Source organism: Oncorhynchus kisutch, linkage group LG14 (assembly GCF_002021735.2).
Source record: "Oncorhynchus kisutch isolate 150728-3 linkage group LG14, Okis_V2, whole genome shotgun sequence".
Taxonomy (NCBI): domain Eukaryota; kingdom Metazoa; phylum Chordata; class Actinopteri; order Salmoniformes; family Salmonidae; genus Oncorhynchus; species Oncorhynchus kisutch.
In genome coordinates this window covers 49,657,953-49,677,718 of record NC_034187.2, presented here as the reverse complement: position 1 = coordinate 49,677,718, position 19,766 = coordinate 49,657,953, and the positions used below count along the sequence as shown (strand labels likewise).

The following is a 19,766-nucleotide window of genomic DNA, read 5'->3' as shown; positions in this document are numbered from 1 at the left end:
ATGTTTGTCTGTGCAATATGTGTTGTGCTGTATTTTATAGTTTATATTGTATTTTTTAAGTATTTTATGAAATTGTATATGCAGGGCTCCCTTGTAAAAGAGACACTGGTTTCAATGTTAATTCCTTGATTAATTAAAGGTAAATAAATCCTTTCAGGATTTGAACTTGCAAGCTTTTGGGCAGATGTGCATGAATGTTTCAGCAGAGCCACCAAGTGCTCTTTATTACCAAGAACATACAGTATATCATACAATCTCAAAATTAGGGTACAGTGTTGTTCCCTAGGGTACAAAAAAGGTCAAAGGTACACACAGGTACCTTCACATTACATCGGGGTCCCGCTAGCGGGACAACTTTCGGTGAAACTGGAGAGCGGACAATTCAAAAAAAATTATTATAATTTTTAGATTTTAAACATTTAGGTACACATACAGTTGAAGTCGGAAGTTTACATACACTTAGGTAGGAGTCATTAAAACTTATTTTTCAACCACTCCACAAATTTCTTGTTAACAAACTATAGTTTTGGCAAGTCGGTTAGGACATCTACTTGCTTGACAAGTAATTTTTACAACAATTGTTTACAGACAGATTATTTCACTTATAATTCACTGTATCACAATTCCAGTGGGTCAGACATTTACATACAATAAGTGGACTGTGCCTATAAACAGCTTGGAAAATTCCAGAAAATGACATCACGGCTTTAGAAGCTTCTGATAGGCTAATTGACATCATTTGAGTCGATTTAAGGTGTGCCTGTGGATGTATTTCAAGGCCTACCTTCTTTGATTGACATCATGGGAAAATCAAAAAAATATCCGCCAAGACCTCAGAAAAAAAGTGTAGACCTCCCACAAAGTCTGGTTCATCCTTGGGAGCAGTTTCCAAACGCCTGAAGGTGTCACATTAATCTGTACATACAATAGTACGCAAGTATAAACACCATGGGACCACTCAGGAAGGAGACGCGTTCTGTCTCCTAGAGATGAACGTACTTTGGTGCGAAAATTGCAAATCAATCCCAGAACAACCGCAAAGGACCTTGTGAAGATCCTGGAGGAAACAGGTATAAAAGTATCTATATCCACAGTAAAACAAGTCCTATATCGACATAACCTGAAAGGACGCTTAGCAAGGAAGACAACACTGCTCAAAACCGCCACAAAAAAGGCCAGGCTACGGTTTGCAACTGCACATGGGGACAAAGATCGTACTTTTTGGAGAAATGTCCTCAGGTCTGATGAAACAAAAATAGAACTGTTTGGACATAACGAGCATCGTTATGTTTGGAGGAAAAAGGGGAAGGCTTGCAAGCCGAAGAACACCATCCCAACCGTGAAGCACGGGGGTGGCAGCATCATGTTGTGGATTTGCTTTGCTGCAGGAGGGACTGGAGCACACCACAAAATAAATGTCATCTTGAGGGAGGAAAATTATGTGGATATATTGAAGCAACATCAAGACATCCGTCAAGAAGTTAAAGCTTGGTCGCAAATGGGTCTTACAAATGAACAATGACCCCAAGCAAACTTCCAAAGTTGTAGCAAAATGGCTTAAGGACAATAAAGTCAAGGTATTGGAGTGGCCATCACAAAGCTCTGACCTCAATCGTATGGAAAATTTGTGGGCAGAACTGAAAAAGCATGTGGAAGCAAGGAGGCCTACAAACCTGACTCAGTTATACCAGCTCTGTCAGGAGGAATGGGCCAAAATTCACCCATCTTATTTTGGGAAGCTTGTGGAAGGCTACTTGAAACGTTTGACCCAAGTTTAAATTGTTTAAGGCAATGCTGCCAAATACTAATTGAGTGTATGTAAACTTCTGACCCACTGAGAATGTGATGAAAGAAATAAAAACTGAAATAAATCATTCTCTCTACTATTATTCTGACATTTCACATTCTTAAACAGCCACCACTAACATTGAGTGGCTGCTGCCAACACACTGACTCAACTCCAGCCACTTTAATAATGGGAATTGATGGGAAATGATGTAAAATATATCACTAGCCACTTTAAACAATGCTACCTAATATAATGTTTACATACCCTACATTATTCATCTCATATGTATATGTATATACTGTACTCTATATAATCTACTGCATCTTTATGTAATACATGTATCACTAGCCACTTTAACTATGCCACTTTGTTTACATACTCATCTCATATGTATATACTGTACTCGATACCATCTACTGTATCTTGCCTATGCCGCTCTGTACCATCACTCATTCATATATCTTTATGTACATATTCTTTATCCCCTTACACTTGTGTGTATAAGACAGTAGTTTTGGAATTGTTAGTTAGATTACTTGTTGGTTATTACTGCATTGTCGGAACTAGAAGCACAAGCATTTCTCTACACTCGCATTAACATCTGCTAACCATGTGTATGTGACAAATAAAATGTGATTTGATCCTAACTGACCTAAGACAGGGAATTGTTACTAGGATTAAATGTCAGGAATTGTGAAAAACTGAGCTTAAATGTACTTGGCTAAGGTGTATGTAAACTTCCGACTTCAACTGAAACTGTCTTATATCGGCTGAAAGTTTAAATTCGTGTTAGTCTAACTGCACTGTCCGATGTACAGTAGCTATTATAGCGAAAACATGCCATGCGCCCAACATCAAAATATTTTTCCACCGGCACAGATTGATCTTTCACAAATAATCCTAACAAAATAAAATAATAGAAACCTGTGTAACAACAGTTTTAGTAAGTAATACTCATATTTACAGAATGCCCAACCCGCAATTGCTTGTTTAATTCCTTTTTTTTCCAGAAATATCCCTTCCATTAAAAATCTGCCGTTTCCAGCTACAATAGTCATATACAACATTAACAATGTCTACACTGTATTTCTGATCAATTTGATGTATTTTAAATGGACCAAAAATTTGCTTTTATTTCAAAAACAAGGACATTTCTAAGTGAACCCAAACTTTTGAACGGTAGTGTATGCGTCTTTGTGTGTACGAGTGTGTGTGTCAGAAAGAGAGAGTAAGAGTGTGTGCTTGCATCTGTGTGTGTGCGCATCTGTGTGTGCAGGGGAGGATACGGGGAGCAGGTGCAGTACCTCACATATAAATACTCTCTAATCCCCCAGTCTCAGACCCAGTTACCCAGAAGAACAGAGTGCTCTTGGTGACTCTCTCTCGGGGAGAGTGAGTGAGTGAGTGAGTGACAGAGACAGAGAGAGAGTCTTCCAACTAATAAAACATTGCTGTGAAATACCTATAAAAATGCAGAATGGCATGCTTATAAGACTTACAGATTTGGAGGAGTCCTTGTCAACCTTGGCCTCTCTCTCCCATAGGTGATGACCATCTATAGAAGGGAGAGTAGAGAAGAGTGAGGGTGATCATGTGGAAAAATTATATGTGAGAAAAGTACCAGTATTCAGACTTGCACAAATGAGTAACCACCATAAATCGCTAGACTAATGAGATCCCCATTCATGTCAATGTTGACATCATTAGCCATGATACTGTTAACAGTGTTATTGTTAGCTCTGTCTGACATCAGTGATCTATAAAACAGCTGCAACAGAACCAAGGTTTTCACCAACATATATTCAGTCTCAGTCTAGGCTAACCCACTCGGGCTGAGGGGGCCGAGCTGATGCAACTCCGAGACCCGATCCATAGGCCATACCAAAGGGATGAGTAACGTATTTGGTCGATGAGAAAAATCCTGACTTCATTCCTTTGTGGAATCCCAAATGTAATGACCAATTGTGACTCGCGGGCTTGTTAATAAAGTAAAAAATCTGGGGTTCCTATAACCAGTGGGCTGTGAATAACTGGAAAGTGAAGCCTTGGCATAGTCTCCCTCCCTAAGCCACCGTCAGTCTTTTCAAATAGCTCATATTTAAATATCGGCCCTTTTGTCATGCTTATTAAAGTATTATTATATGTTTTATATTCTGTAAAGGGAACTTATTTTAAGTTGTCGTAACAAACTGGCTACCCATCAAGCAATAAAATAGGGCATCACAGCTGTTGAAAACATGGGTCCTAAAAAATATCCTATTTTGCTATTCTTCTATGAGACATCAACAAAAAGTAATTTTCACAGTTTATAAGAAAAAGGGTAAGCACCGCACTATTTTCTCTTACACCAATGACTCATTAACAAAGCCTGAAATAGAAATGAAATCACATAAAAAATGTTCTTGGTGAGAATTAAACTTTCTAAGAAGTGCCATGCTAACAATTCTGACCATTCTTAAAGCTGAGATCTGTGAAACCGATCAATTCCCCGACGGGGAGGAAGGAGTAGGCTGTCCTTGTATATAAGAATTTGTTCTAAACTGACTTGCCTAGTTAAATAAAGTTTACACTAAGAGCATAACATTTCTACACCCTAATTGTAGTCTAACCAATACCTAAACGGAGATTCAGTGAAAATAAAAATCTCATTGATTTATCAAGACCAGTCCCTATGCTCGTCTCAGAGCAGTGTAAAACAGTGCTAAAATAGTTGTAGGCTATTGCTTCAAATCCTATTGCTTCGAACTTCAATATGCTCTTTAAATAAACAAGACACACCACTTTTAACAGCACATTACTCACCACTAGTGAGATTCATGTCGCCTACGGTAGGCCTACAGTAAATCGAAAAATATGATGTGACTCTCCGCCAATAATTACATATAGAAGATTGGAGGATATTTATTCCCATAGTAATCAGTTATGGCTCCATAACTAAATAAACGTCGGCATTTTGAAAGAGTATTTTTATCATTATTTTATTAACGAAAGCACAAAGGTGGCATTATTAGTTACATTGTTTTAGTTTGAACGTGCAGACTGGCACCAAGAACAGTGGGAACGTTTCCCTAGTCAGTGTCATTGTTAGTGCAATGCCCCTTAAAGTGTTGCTCTGTGCTACCCAGTGTGGCGGGTTGGGGGTCCACCCCCCTTCCTTCCCCATGGGCTAGGTCTGTCTTCTGTGCGAGGCTCTGTGGCCTATCCCGTGCCGCCTGCCCTTGTGCCTTGAACCTCGTGTGGATACAGCTGGAGAACTGCATTGTGTGCCACTCGGGAGCCATGACCAATATGACCAATATATATTGTCCTGCTAATAACAGGGTTAATAATATGACAATATCCAACAGGCTTTAATATATTTCTAAATTAATAATAACAATAATTTTAAAAAGCTTTAAAAAATAACAATATTTTGAAGATGATTTCATTTTCAAATAACGTAAAATGAGTGAGAAAAAGGTAATTCTTGAACATGGGGTGAGATAGTGTTACTAATTTGTAAATAAAGCCAGTTTGTTATTTATAATAATTTATTTCTGTTTTTAGGAGGGAGAGAAACCAAAAACCTAGTCATCTCATGGGTCCCAGTCGAGGCCGGCACAGGTATTGAACCAGCATCTGTAGCAACATGGTTTGCACTGCTATGCAGTGTCTTGCACCACTCAGGTGCACCACTCAGGTGTCGTACAACATGACCGGTCGGGAGTGGGCTACAGTTCTACAGTTAGAGCAAAATAATCCTAACAAAATAAAATAATAGAAACCTGTGTAACAACAGTTTTAGTAAGTAAAACTGAGGTCATGCACAATTATCAGGTTCTATCTATTTATAAAACTTTTCGTGGAGCAACCACTGTACATATTGTGCTCTTCTATTGCACGTGTAATGGTGTCCAAGGGGAAAAAACTGTGTTTGTTGCTTGCAGTAACTTTTGCTGTTGTTGTAATATTGCAAACGGACGTGGCAGTTTCACCATTAAGGATTGCAGCTTTAACATCACATATAGAAGCACTCTTGATTAGGTCTATCAGGTTATCCTGAACTATTACTGAACTATTAGGTTATCTTGAACTATTACACAATGTTACTACTTCTATGAGTAAGATGCACTCAAATGTATTACCTTTTGTTACTATGGTTTCATATTTACAGAATGCCCAACCCTCAATTGCTTGTTTAATTCCTTTTTTTTCAGGTTATCTTGAAGGCTGTCTGGTCTTGTGAATTGAAACAGAGGTAGACACAAACACAGGCTGGGAAGAAGACAGCCCATTGCAGACAGGGCACACTTGGCCTGGGTCTGCTTGGGCTGTGATGTGGCAGAGGAAGAACCTGAAGCTGACACTGATACCCAATGCCTCCCATTATATCTGGAGACTAGAGGCAGGAGGGAACCTCTCCGGCTCCATCTCCACTCTCTCGCTCTGGGAACCAATCCAAAAGGGAATCCTTAGAAGGCTACATCAACACGCCACCAGAGATTTTTTTTAAACTGCATTTCAGATCCCATCTCCCCTTTTCTACTTAATTTTTTTTCACTTGCTCCCTCTCTCACTCTCAATTTTTTTCACTGGCCACACATTCATGCAGAGAAAAAACATTAAATTGAGCAATTTGTTGTTGAGCATCTCCCAGGAAATGTTTCTACAGAGAATCACATTTACCTTTACTTTGATGGCGAGAGGTGTTGTGCAGAGTGTACTGCATAACGTACAGTAAATATAAACACATGCGCTATCCATGCCCATGTGGAATGATGAAAGAGAGCCCTTGTCCTTGGTCTGATGACTGTAAGTTCTTCCTCCAAGCACTACCCCCAGAACACGTGGATTGTGGGTATTGCATGCAAGCGTACTGTCTCAGGGAAGGGCAGTAATTGAGGCAAGCCATCTATTCAAACTGAATCAATCAATGGCTGCTAAAGTGAAGTTCACTACTAAATAGAACAGTTTTGAAATCTGCATCTCAGCACAGCACACCGTCTGTCTTCTAAACTCAGCAAAAAAAGAAAAGCTCACTGTCAACTGCATTTATTTTCAGCAAACTTAACGTGTAAATATTTGTATGAACATAACAAGATTCAACAACTGAGACAAACTGAACAAGTTCCACAGACATGTGACTAACAGAAATTGAATAATGTGTCCATGAACAAAGGGGGGGGGGGGTTCAAAATCAAAAGTAACAGTCAGTATCAGGTGTGGCCACCAGCTGCATTAAGTACTGCAGTGAATCTCCTCCTCATAGACTGCACCGGATTTGCCAGATCTTGCTGTGAGATCTCCCCACTCTTCCACCAAGGCACCTGCAAGTTCCCGGACATTTCTGGGGGGAATGGCCCTAGCCTTCACCCTCCGATCCAACAGGTCCCAGATGTGCTCAATGTGATTGAGATCCGGGCTCTTCGCTGGCCATGGCAGAACACTGACATTCCTGTCTTGCAGATAACGAGCAGTAAGGCTGGTGGCATTGTCATGCTGGGGTGTCATGTCATGATGAGCCTGCAGGAAGGGTACCACATGAGGGAGAAGGATGTGTTCCCTGTAACGCACAGCGTTGATATTGCCTGCAATGACAACAAGCTCAGTCCGATGATGCTGTGACACACCACCCCATACCATGATGGACCCTCCAACTCCAAATCGTTCCCGCTCCAGAGTACAGGCCTCAGTGTAACGGTCATTCCTTCAACGATAAACGCAAATCTGATCATCACCCACGGTGAGACAAAACCGTGACTCATCAGTGAAGAGCACATTTTGGCAGTCCTGTCTGGTCCAGCGACGGTGGGTTTGTGCCCATATGCGACGCTGTTGCCGGTGATATCTGGTGAGGACCTGCCTTACAACAGGCCTACAAGCCCTCAGTCCAGCCTCTCTGGTCTAACTCGGGCAGTTGTTGTTTCCATCCTGTACCTGTCTCGCAGGTGTGATGTTCGGATGTACCAATCCTGTTCAGGTGTTGTTACACGTGGTCTGCCACTGCGAAGATGATCACCCTCTCTCCCTGTAGTGCTGTCTTAGTCGTCTCACAGTGCAATTTATTGCCCTGGCCACATCTGCAGTTCTTATGTCTCCTTGCAGCATGCCTAGGGCACATTCACGCAGATGAGTAGGGACCCTGGTAGTCTTTATTTTGGTGTTGTTCACTAAGTAGAAAGGCCTCTTTAGTGTCCTAAGTTTTCATAACATTGATCTTAATTGCCTACCGTCTGTAAGCTGTTAGTGTCATAACGACCGTTCCACATGTGCATGTTCATTAATTGTTTATGGTTCATTGAACAAGAATGGGAAACAGTGTTTAAACCCTTTACAATGAAGATCTGTGAAGTTATTTGGATTTTTACCAATTATCTTTGAAAGACAGGGTCCTGAAAAAGTGACGTTTCATTTTTTGCAGAGTTTACATTACAATATCACTTTACACTCTGTGCCATCATCAGTTTTCTGGTTTTCCTCAAATATGTTTTTATGAACAGTACGCTGTAATTTATAAAACGTAAACTCCCTGTTTATGTGCACGTAATTGATTTCTTTATGAAAACAGCCACAGTTCTCCGAGATTTTTGAGGCCGGCCAAACTGCTGAACGGTTTCAAAGTGGAAGTCATTATTTTGTAAATGCAATGAATTGGATCCAGAAGCACTTACCAGTCATGTAACAGAGTAGAGCACCCCTCTCACGGCTAACTGTTACTCGGAGAAAGACCCCTAAACTGCTAACCAAAAAAAATACAATGAATCTCTGTCGAAAGAAACGCGATTCACTCCACTTTCAGATTTCCCCTCTGTAGACGGATGGTTATCTATAATTTTCTTGGGTAATTCCAGACACCACCTGGCAAGGTTCTTGAAGTTTGATAATTCTCACAAAATTCTATTTGGAGGTCCTCAATCATACTGTAGACATAATAGACACCTCTGGCCAAGAACAACCAGGCCTGTCTAGGTCTGTACAGTACCTGGTTGGACTGACTCTCCTCATTGGCTCTGACTCATAGGGAGACGGTGAACTTTGGGTCATGGGTCACAAAGTAGTCGGTCGGTTCAGGCAGGGGAAACTGGTGAAACTGGAGGTCTGTGGGTGTCTGACTCTGACACAGTGACAAATTATCCATGGTTACTGCTAGCCTGCCTACAGTAAACCAGGCAGTCAGCCAGTCCCAGATGTGAAAGCACTCTTTTTTTATAAAGGGACTTTCTCTCCACGTCTCTTTTCTGCTAGGAGGATTCCTTCAAAGCTCCTTTGCTCTCACTCTCGCTCAGCCTTAACTCATGGTGTCTGGGAATTTATGTGCAGACACAGACACACACACCATGCAGATAGTCTTACTGTAATGTGAACACAAGCACACAACTTGACACAACTCCACATGCTTAAAAAAAAGGTTTTACCATTTTGAAGGGTAATATTCTGCATGACTTATAGTCCTCTTAAAATGTCAGAAGTGCAAATGAATCTGGTGACTAACCTTAATCTATCAATCTTGGTCTGGAGATCCAAATCCAAACAAAAGCAATCTCAATTTTTCACACCTTTACATAATGTTGTGTTTGGAGTCAACAAACTTCAGCCGCCAACATCAATTTGAAAACAAATTCAGGGGTAAAACCTTGACAAAGTGACGGCTAAGCGATTCATAATTTCTCTAAGACGTACTGAGGTTTATCAAAGAGCCCATCACTGGGCAGGCTGAGGCTGGAGAGAATGGAAAGCAAGGTCAGATTGAGGCAGTTTCAGATTACAGCCTGATGTCTGGGAGATCTAAGGGCTGTAGTGTAATCTCCTATAAGGCTCTACACCAGCGGTATTCAAACTTTTTCAGAGAGGACCCCAAGAATTTATTGTGACCCCACCCCAACCCAAATCTAATGGCACAACCTTAAATCAGTCAAACAAAAAACCTTAAATTCATTGAATTTGTATCTCTTATTAAAAAATGAATACATTTACTCAATACATTTTTTTTGTCAAATGATCTTTCTCAAAAACATTTGTATATTGTCCCATACCATAATCGGTACTCCTCATTTTTTGTTTCCTCTCCCCCCCAAAATAAAAAATATATAATTTTATAAACCCCACAGCAAGTTCCCCCACGAATGCCAACATTGAACATCACTGCTCTACACTGTAACGACGGGTGACAACTGCATTGATGTTATCTCCGCTCCCTCTAACTGTGCTGCAACAGACTGGACAGGAGATCTGAGGCAGGACTGTGTCGTCATAATGAGGTGCTGCTTATGGGGCTGGACTGGTTCTGATAAGCAGGTGAATGTCAGTGTACATCACTACAGGGACACAGGGATTCCTCCTGTATGAGTTTTTTTTATTTTGGGGTGACCAGTGAGCTGAGATAAGGCGGGGCTTTATCTAGCAAAGACTTATAGATGACCTGGAGCCAGTGTGTTTGGCGACGAATATGTAGTGAGGGCCAGCCAACGAGAGCATACAGGTCGCAGTGGTGGGTAGTATATGGGGCTTTGGTGACAAAACGGATGGCACTGTGATAGACTACATCCAGTTTGCTGAGTAGAGTGTTGGAGGCTATGAGTCACTGAGTACAACACTCTCTTACCCCTGTGTACACACACACACACGAATGTGTGCACACACATGCATACTGACATACACAAAGTTATACACACACACTTGCACACATGACCTACACAATATAGTCTAGTTATTCTCAAGAGTAGGAGCCTCAAAAATCTGGGAGTTGTTTTTTGGAAAATTATCCATTGGTAAAATGGGTAAACCCTCTGTGGCAACAGAATCCCCTATTCAGGATTTATGAGAAGGATTGTTAAACCGTTTTTAGACCTCGGCCTTGGCATGGACGAAACAATAATTTAAAAAAAACATTACAATTAAAGATGCACTAGGCAGAAATTGCTCCGTCATTTCTTAAGGCTGGCTGAAGGGTGTTTCCATGGGAGCATCAACACCACCCCAGAAGCTGCGCTAGGACCTAAAGACAGTCTTCTTAGCTTCAACAGATCTGAGGGGGCTACTGATCTTCTTCAAACTGACACAAATTTAAAAATATATATATATTTTTACATTTAACCTTTATTTAACTAGGCAAGTCAGTTAAGAACAAATTCTTATTTATAATGACGGCATACCCCGAACAAACCAGGACAACAATGGGCCAAGTTGTGCACCACCCTATGGGACTCCCAAACATGGACAGATGTGATGCAGCCTGGATTCGAACCAGGGACTGCAGTGACACCTCTTGGACTGAGACGCAGTGTCTTAGACCGCTGCGCCACACAAAACTATAAAACAAAAAGAGAGTTCTAGAATTCTGGGCAAGGTAAATATTGAAAATAATTAGAATTTCACATACATAAATTAATAGCAATAGAGATGAGGAGAAATCAAGAGATGTATAGAAAGAGATATAGCAAAGCTCTCACACTACTATTGTATGATAATGGTGCTTGAGCCCCCACCCAACCCACGTAGAATTCCTCTCCTCACACAAAGGCAACAGGTTCCCCTCTGCTCTGAGTGACTCATGAACCATATGATCAGATGTGTTTACATTGCACAACCTTGGCCCAAACCATACCTCATGTTGCTTTTCTAAAGCTAATCAAGGAAATTGCTGTTAGTAAACCCTAAGCATCAACATCTGGGAGCAGTTCCTCCCTCCTTCCCAACTGAGAGGGCTTAGAGAGAAGAGAGGAAACAAATACTGAACTGTGAGGGACAGCACAGCAGCCTACATGGCACATAGTGCATTTGTGATCCATTCCTATTCTGAACAGGCAATGGAAACTTCTGCAAATGTAAATCTGCTGGGTTAAAAATACAGCACATTAATGTGCACCACATGTGGCACTCTGGCAGGTTGGGGGATATTTTGATGGCTGGGGAAGTGGAGGGAGGGAGGGAGTAGCCCTGGGGTTTCTCAAACACAGGGGGGGGCAAAGAGGGAGAGAAAGTTAGAGCACAAACACACACACCCACACACTCGTTTTCCTATCCTTGTGGGGATCAAAATAATTGATTCAAAATCCTATTTTCCCTAACCCCTAACCCTTAACCTGAATCTAGCTCTAACCGTAATTGTAACCCTAAATTTAATCCCTAAGCCTAAAATAGCCTTTTTCCTTGTTTTACTATCCTTGTGAGGACTTCTGGGCCCCACAAGGATAGTAAAACCAAACACACACACACGCACATATGCACACTAAGCCACACACATCTGCATCCAGCTCCGGCTCTGGCTTCAGCTCCTACCTTGGGCTTTCTCCATGAACACCACTTTGGAGTCGTGCTGGAAGTTGTGTCCGCTGAGGAGCATCTTCTCTCCCCCAGCTACAGGGCACGTCTGCAGAGTCTGCTTATCCACTAGGGGCAACTCCTGGGCTGATCTCTGGGCTGCAGGAGGGGGACAGCACTGTCTTCACTACAGTATCATTACAAACCCATTCTCCCTTCAGCCCCGACCATCCAGACGAAGTCATTTTCACGTGCTTGACAACTCTTAAAGAATCCTCACCACTAACAATGCCAAGAGCCATTAGCTCTAGAGGCATATTATTCCTCTGACCTAACGGTGAGGGAATGGATCCATTCAGTATTTGTTATTGTATAATTTTCTCAAATCATACTTGGCTATCACCTCCTGGTTAACTTCAACCGCCGTAAAGTGTGTGATATTCTTTAATAAAACTCAGATGTTTACAAATGAAAAATAGATCTGGCAAATAATTTTTTCATTGTCAAGGGTAATTGTCAGAAACAAAGAGGCTTGGTCAATAACAGTTTTGTGGCAGTGTATCAGCGACCAACAATGGTCTATTCTTAAGAGCTGAGATCATGGTTTAACCACATTGCTCATTTTCCTCATAGCACTTGATCTTTGTGGTGTGATTCCAGCCAGAAATCCATTAGATTAGCAGATCTGCTCAGATTTCTATCTAGCGCTTTGGTGCAATGTGTGCTTATCTACCAAAGTCAAAATGATCTGCCATGTTAAACCACCCCCACCCCTGATAGTGAAGGTGTACTCACAGCACTCCATGGGGTTGGATGCAGTCTGCAGGGACAATGTTCTTCCTGTGGACTGGTTGATGTGAACCCGGAACACCATCCTCACACGTGTGTTTTTACGCCCGATGTCTGTCTCGCCCTTCCGCAGCTCGATGTCCGAGTTGCGAAGTTTCAGGATGCCGGAGCAGTCAATTCTACATTAAACAGAAGAAACTTAGTTAAACCTTAGAGAGGCTCATAGACAAACACCATCATTATATCTCAAATCATTATCCCTGTGACAGTTACCACATACATAGACACAGCTTATTAATATAGCTTATTAAGTTCTCTCTAGCACCACAAAGGGATTTCAGTATAGAATGACTATAGTCATCAGACAACAGTATTTCAGCAGAAGATTATCACACGTATCCCCAATGAAAGGTTTCCTGTGAACTCAGCAACTACTGCTTACAGGTCTAACCCCAACCATCCAGCAGCTCAAATGCTGTGAATGTTAATAGTTTCATAAATAGCTTTTTAATGAACCAAAAGAGAACACCCATGGGATACTGGTCTAACCTTGATCCCTCTACGGCTCTACTAGTCAACCTAAGTCTTCATCAGACTTTATAAATATCTAATTTCTCACCCCCTCCCATCTATGCTGTGCACTCACTTCTAACATGTCAGACTTTTATGGCATTAGCCTTTCCAACCAAAGTTTTTCCATGGCTGTGCTCCTCGACGCTGCATTGCTTATAAAGGAGTTCATGTCAATTGTTTCACTAACTGAACACTCCCGAAATGTCTTTGTCAGACACTGGGGGATGCGCCGCTGGTGAGGCAATCAGGTTTTGAGGCTAAGGATTCCCAGCTGGTTAGCCCTCCCTCCAGGCTCTGGTCAAAAGTAGTGCACTATATAGGGACTAGGATGCCATTTGGGACACAGATTAAGTCGCAGTCAGCTGTGCCAAGGGATCAACACAATGCAAATCTCAGGAGAAAAAGAGTGTTTGGCTTTTGAGTGTATTCGCTCATTGGTAACAAAAACATTGGAAGAGGGCTGTCACATGTTGAATGGATCTCTAATTGAGTCAAATTAAGATGTCAGCATTGGTGCCTTACACGCACACACACACAATCCAGCTGGTACTGATCAGCCGTCATGGACAAAACTCTACAGATGTTCACTCATCATTTGAGTTGCTTGAGGAGGAGCTTAAATGTCTAACTGACTGCACAACAAAAAAAACAGACAAAGGCTAAAGAAATACACACACACACAGTACTCACATGGCGCGCATGTTGTTCTCGGGCAGCAGTGGAATCTCCAGCACCTTGGTGTTCGACTGCAGGGTCTCATGGCTGGGGGTGGAGACAGTCTTGCCAGTGATGCGGTGGACCTGGTAGAAGGCATGGGGCCGCAAGAGACGATCGTCTGCCGTGCCAATGAATAGCTGCAAGATCAGGGGCTTGGTCTCCATGTAGCCGTGGAGCTGGAAGGAAGACATATAATTACATTTTAAAAAATGTATTGCCAATCAACAATGGTTGATAGGAATTTGTTCCTCCAGTACTTATGTCTAGTCAAAAACAAAGTATCCCCACACACACACACTGTTGACAACGGGTTAAAAAAAATGCAGAAATACCTTTCAAACACAGTTGACATTTTTCTGAGGAATCTTTATCCAAGGCCAACAACCCATTCACATATTTCCTCCATTAATATCAGTTTCTGTCTGTATTGATGGGCTGAGGCACAGCATGATCTTACAGTAAGTATCTCCATCACCAGGGTCCCACTGTCTGCCCAAGAGCCAGTTAACCAGCTGAGACAAACAACCCTGGTATTTCACTGACAGGACTAAGCCTGGGTTACAGTGTACTAAAGGTTACGCTTACGTCCCAAATGGAATCCTATTCCCTACATAGTGCACTTCTTTTGACCAGAGCCCTTTCAGGCTCCCAAGTGGCACAGTGGTCTAAGGCACTGCATCTCAGTGCTAGAGGCGTCACTATAGGCCCCGTTTCGATCCCGAGCTGTATCACAACCGGCCGTGATCGGGAGTCCCATAGGGCGGTGCACAATTGGCCCAGTGTTGTCCGGGTTTGGCCAGGGTAGGCAGTCATTGTAAATAAGAATTCGTTCTTAACTGACCTGTCTAGGTAAATAAAGGTTAAATAAAATAAAGTAGTGCACTACTATATATAGGAAAACTTTTATTTAATTATTCATTAATTTCATTATTTACTTTATTTTATTTAAATGTATTTAAAACAGGGAATCCCATGGAGACCAAGGCCTCTTTTTCAAAGGAGCCCTGCACAGAATCATACAAATTCACAATATTACAATTACACCGCAATAAAAGCACGCAATATTTACAAGCAATTTAAGAGGGGAAAAACAATGTAAAATGTATTAAATTGACATGTGTCACTGGCCAACACACAATACCACCTTAATGTCTAAGTGGAATTATGTTAAGAAATTTTAACAAATAATTTTAAAAAGCTGACATGCCATGAGTCAATAAGCCCCCCAAAATCATCCTTGAGCATGGTGAAGTTAATTACACTTTGAATGGTGTATCAATACAGCCAGTCACTACAAAAATACTAATCAAAATCAAATCACATTTTATTTGTCACACATTTTATTCGTCACAAATACAACAAGTGTAGTAGACCTCACAGTGAAATGCTTACTTACAAGCCCTTAAAAACAATATTGAACTGCATTGTTGGTTAAGTACGAAATAAAAGTAACAAATAATTAAAGAGCAGCAGTAAAATAACAATAGTGAGGCTATATACAGGGGGTACAAGTACAGAGTCAAAGTGTGGGGCACTGGAAGTCGAGGTAATTGAGGTGATATGTACATGTAGGTAGAGTAAAAGTGACTATGCATAGATAATAAACAGAGTAGCAGCAGCGTAAAGGGGGGGGGGGGGGCAATGCAAATAGTCTGGGGTAGCAATGTTATTAGATGTTCAGGAGTCTTATGGCTTGGTGGTAGAAGCTGTTTAGAAGCCTCTTGGACCTAGACTGGCACTCCGGTACCGCTTGCCTTGCGGTAGCAGAGAGAACAGTCTATGACTAAGGTGGCTGGGCCTTCCTCTGACACAGTCTGGTATAGAGGTCCTGGAAGGCAGGAAGCTTGGCCCCGGTGATGTAATGGGCCGTACGCATTACCCTCACTACTGCCTTGCGGTCCGACGGCTGAGCAGTTGCCATACCAGGATGTGATGCAACCCATCAGGATGCGCTCGATGGAGCAGCTGTAGAACCTATTGAGGATCTGAGGACCCACGCCAAATAGGTTTTGTCGTGCCCTCTTCAAGACTGTCTTGATCGGCTTGGACCATGTTAGTTTGTTGGCGATGTGGACACCAGAGAACTTGAAGCTCTCAACCTGCTCCCCTATAGCCCCGTCAATGATAATGGGGGCGTGCTCGGTCCTCCTTTTCCTGTTGTGCACAATCATCTCCTTTGTCTTGATCACGTTGAGGGAGAGGTTGTTGTCCGCTCCTCCCTATAGGCTGTCTCGTCATTGTCGGTGATCAGGCCTACCATGGTTGTGTCATCGGCAAACTTAATGATGGTGTTGGAGTCGTGCCTGGCTATGCAGTCATGAGTGAACAGGGAGTACAGGAGGGGACTGAGCAGGCACCCGAGGGGCCCCCGTGTTGAGGATCAGCGTGGCGGATGTGTTGTTACCTACCCTTGCCCCCTGGGGGATGCCCGTCAAGAAGTCCAGGGTGCAGCTGCAGAGGGAGGTGTTTAGTCCAGGGTCCTTAGCTTAGTGATGAGCTTTGAGGGCACTATGGTGTTGAACGCTGAGCTGTTGTCAATGAATAGCATTCTCACATAGATGTCCCCTTTGTCCAGGTGTGAAAGGGCAGTGTGGAGCGCAATAGAGATTGCATCATCTGTGGATCAGTTTGGGCGGTATGCAAATTGGAATGGGTCTAGGGTATCCGGGATGATGCTGCTTATGTGAGCCATGACCAGCCTATCAAAGCACTTCATTGCTACAGACATGAGTGCTATAGGTCGGTCATCGTTCAGGCAGGTTACCTTAGTGTTCTTGGGCACAGGGACTATGGTGGTCTGATTGTAATACTAACATGTTTCAGACTCAGACAGGGAGTGGTTGAAAAGGACAGTGAAGACACTTGCCAGATGGTCAGCTCATGCTTGGAGTACACGTCCTAGAAATCTGTCTGACCCTGCGGCCTTGTGAATGTTGACCTGTTTAAAGGTCTTACTCACATCTGCTGCGGAGAGCGTGATCACACAGTTGTCCGGAACAGCTGTTGCTCTCATGCATGTTTCATTGTTACTTGCCTCAAAGCGAGCATAGAAGTAATTTAGCTCGTCTGGTAGGCGTGTGTCACTGGGCAGCTCGTGGCTGTGCTTCCCTTTGTAGTCTGTAATTGTTTGCAAGCCCTGCCACATCCGACGAGGTTTGGAGCTGGTGTAGTACATTTTTGATCTTAGTCCTGTACGGACTTGTTGTCTGTTTGATGGTTCGTCAGAGGGCATCGCGTGATTTCTTAAGCTTCTGGGTTAGAGTCCCGCTTATTGAAAGTGGCAGCTCTACCCTTTAGCTCAGTGCGGATGTTGCCTGTAACTCATTGCTTCTGGTTGGGGTATGTGCGTAGAGTCACTGTGGGGACGACGACATCGATGCACTTATTGATGAAGCCACTGACTTTTGTGGTGTACTCCTCAATGCCATCAGAAGATTCCCGAAACATATTCCAGTCTTTGCTAGGAAAACAGTCCTGTAGCTTAGCATCTGCTTCATCTGACCACTTTTTATTGACCGAGTCACTGGTGCTTCCTGCTTTAATTTTTGCCTGTAAGCAGAAATCAGGAGGATAGAATTAAGGTCAGATTTGCCAAATGGAGAGCTTTGTACGCGTCTCTCTGTGTGGAGTAAAGATGGTCTAGAGTTTTTTCCCCCCCTCTGGTTGCACATTTAACATTCCGATTGAAATTAGGTGAAACAGAGGTTTCCCTGCATTAAAGTCCTCGGCCACTAGCAGTGCCACCTGTGGATGAGTGTTTTCCTGTTTGCTTATGGCAGTATACAGCTCATTAAGTGCAGCCTTAGTGCCAGCATTGGTCTGTGGTGGTATGTAGGCAGCTACGATAAATACAGAAGAAAACTCTCTAGGTAGATACAGTATCTCACAAGCAGTAGACCACACTACCTCAGACGAGCAAAACCAAGAATTCCTTGAATATCGTGCACCGATATTCATTGACCACTACCCCTTGTCTTGGCTGCTGTTCTGCCGATACAGTATGTAACCCGCCAGCTGTATGTTATTAAATGTCATCGTTCAACCAAGACTAGGTGAAACATAAGATATTACAGTTTTTAATGTCCCGTTGGTAGGATATATGTGCTTTTAGTTCGTCCAAATTATTATCCATCGATTGTACATTGGCCAATAGTACGGATGACAAAGGCAGATTAACCACTCGTCGCCTGATCCTCACAATGCACCCAGATCTCCTTCTGCGAAATCACCATCTTTCTCCTGCAAAAGATGGGGATGAGGGCCTGTTGGGATGTCTGGAGTAAATCCCTCTCATTAAATAAAATACTTTGTACAATTCAAGGTGAGTAACTTTTCAGTCATAAGAGATGGTAGCAGCAACATTATGTACAAAATAAGTTACAAACAATGCAGATTTTTTAAAATAAAAAGCACAGTTGGTTAAGAGCCAATAAAAACGGCAGCCATCCTCTCTGACGCCATTACACAGCCATATATGCGTCCTTCCTAACACAGTTGCCGGAGAGGAAGGAAACCGCTCAAAGATTTTACCATGAGGCCAATGGTGACTTAAACAGTTAGAGTTTAATGGCTGTGATAGGAGAAATTTGAGAAAAGGATCAACATCATAGTTACTCCACAATACTAACCAAAATTACAGAGTGAAAAGGAAGCCTGTACAGAATAAAAAATATTCCAAAACATGTTTGTAATGAGGCACTACAGTAACTACTGCAACAAATGGGGTAAAGAAATGAACGTTATGTCCTGAATACAAAGCAATATGTTTGGAACAAATCCTACACAACACTGAGTAGCACTTTTTGTATTTTCAAGGATGGTGTTGGCTGCATCATGTTATGGGTATGCTTACCATTGGCAAGAACTAGTTTTTTAGGATAAAAAAAAACTGAATAGATTTAAGAACAGGCAAAATCCTAGAGGAAAAACTGGTTCAGCCTGCTTTCCAACAGAGACTGGGAGAGAAATTCACCTTTCATCAGGACAATAACACACACATTATATATATGAGAGAGGAGTTGCTTACCAAGATGACATTGAATGTTCCTGAGTTACAGTTCTGACAAATCGTCTTGAAAAGCTATGGCAAGCCTTGAAAATGGATGTCTAGCAATGATCAATAACCAACTTCACAGAGCTTGAAGAATTGTTAAAAGAATAATGTGCAAATATTGTGCAAAGCTCTTAGAGACTTAACCAGAAATTCGCACAGCTCTAATTGCTGCCAAAGGTGTTTCTAGGGTTGTGAATACTTACGTAAATTAGATAGTTATGTACTTCATTTACAAAAAATATGCAAGGATTTCTATTTTCTTTGTCATTTCAAATATTAGGGAAGACCCAGATGCAGACAGTGTCAAAGTAACAAAAGTTTATTACTAGAACAGTGGGCAGACAAAAGTCCAAAGGGGAGTCCAAAAGGTACAGAACGGCAGGCAGTCTCGGGGTCAGGGAAGGCAGAAGTCAATAATCCAGGGTGGTGTGACAAGTACAGAAACGGCAGGCACACTCAGGGTAGGCAGAATTGTCAAAACCTTGAAAACAGGAACTAGAACAAAGACGGGAGCAAGGGGAAAAATACTGGGAGCCTTGATGAACAAAATGAACTGGCAACAGACAGAGAACACAGGTATAAATACACTGGGGATAATGAGGAAGA

The 19,766-nt window shown here is 42.2% G+C and overlaps 1 protein-coding gene across 2 annotated transcripts in view; it reads right to left on the bottom strand.

Annotated features, from left to right (window-relative positions):
- LOC109903126 (nuclear factor of activated T-cells, cytoplasmic 1) overlaps nucleotides 1-19,766 on the bottom strand; it is a 70,860-nt gene that overhangs the window by 39,642 nt on the left and 11,452 nt on the right. For both annotated transcript variants that reach the window (XM_031788499.1, XM_020499751.2), the window contains 4 exons: nucleotides 14,081-14,283; nucleotides 12,824-12,996; nucleotides 12,047-12,187; nucleotides 3,289-3,344 (listed from right to left, as the gene is read on the bottom strand). In XM_031788499.1, coding sequence (XP_031644359.1) covers nucleotides 3,289-3,344; nucleotides 12,047-12,187; nucleotides 12,824-12,996; nucleotides 14,081-14,283 — 573 coding nt within the window. The remainder of the gene's footprint in view (nucleotides 1-3,288; nucleotides 3,345-12,046; nucleotides 12,188-12,823; nucleotides 12,997-14,080; nucleotides 14,284-19,766) is intronic.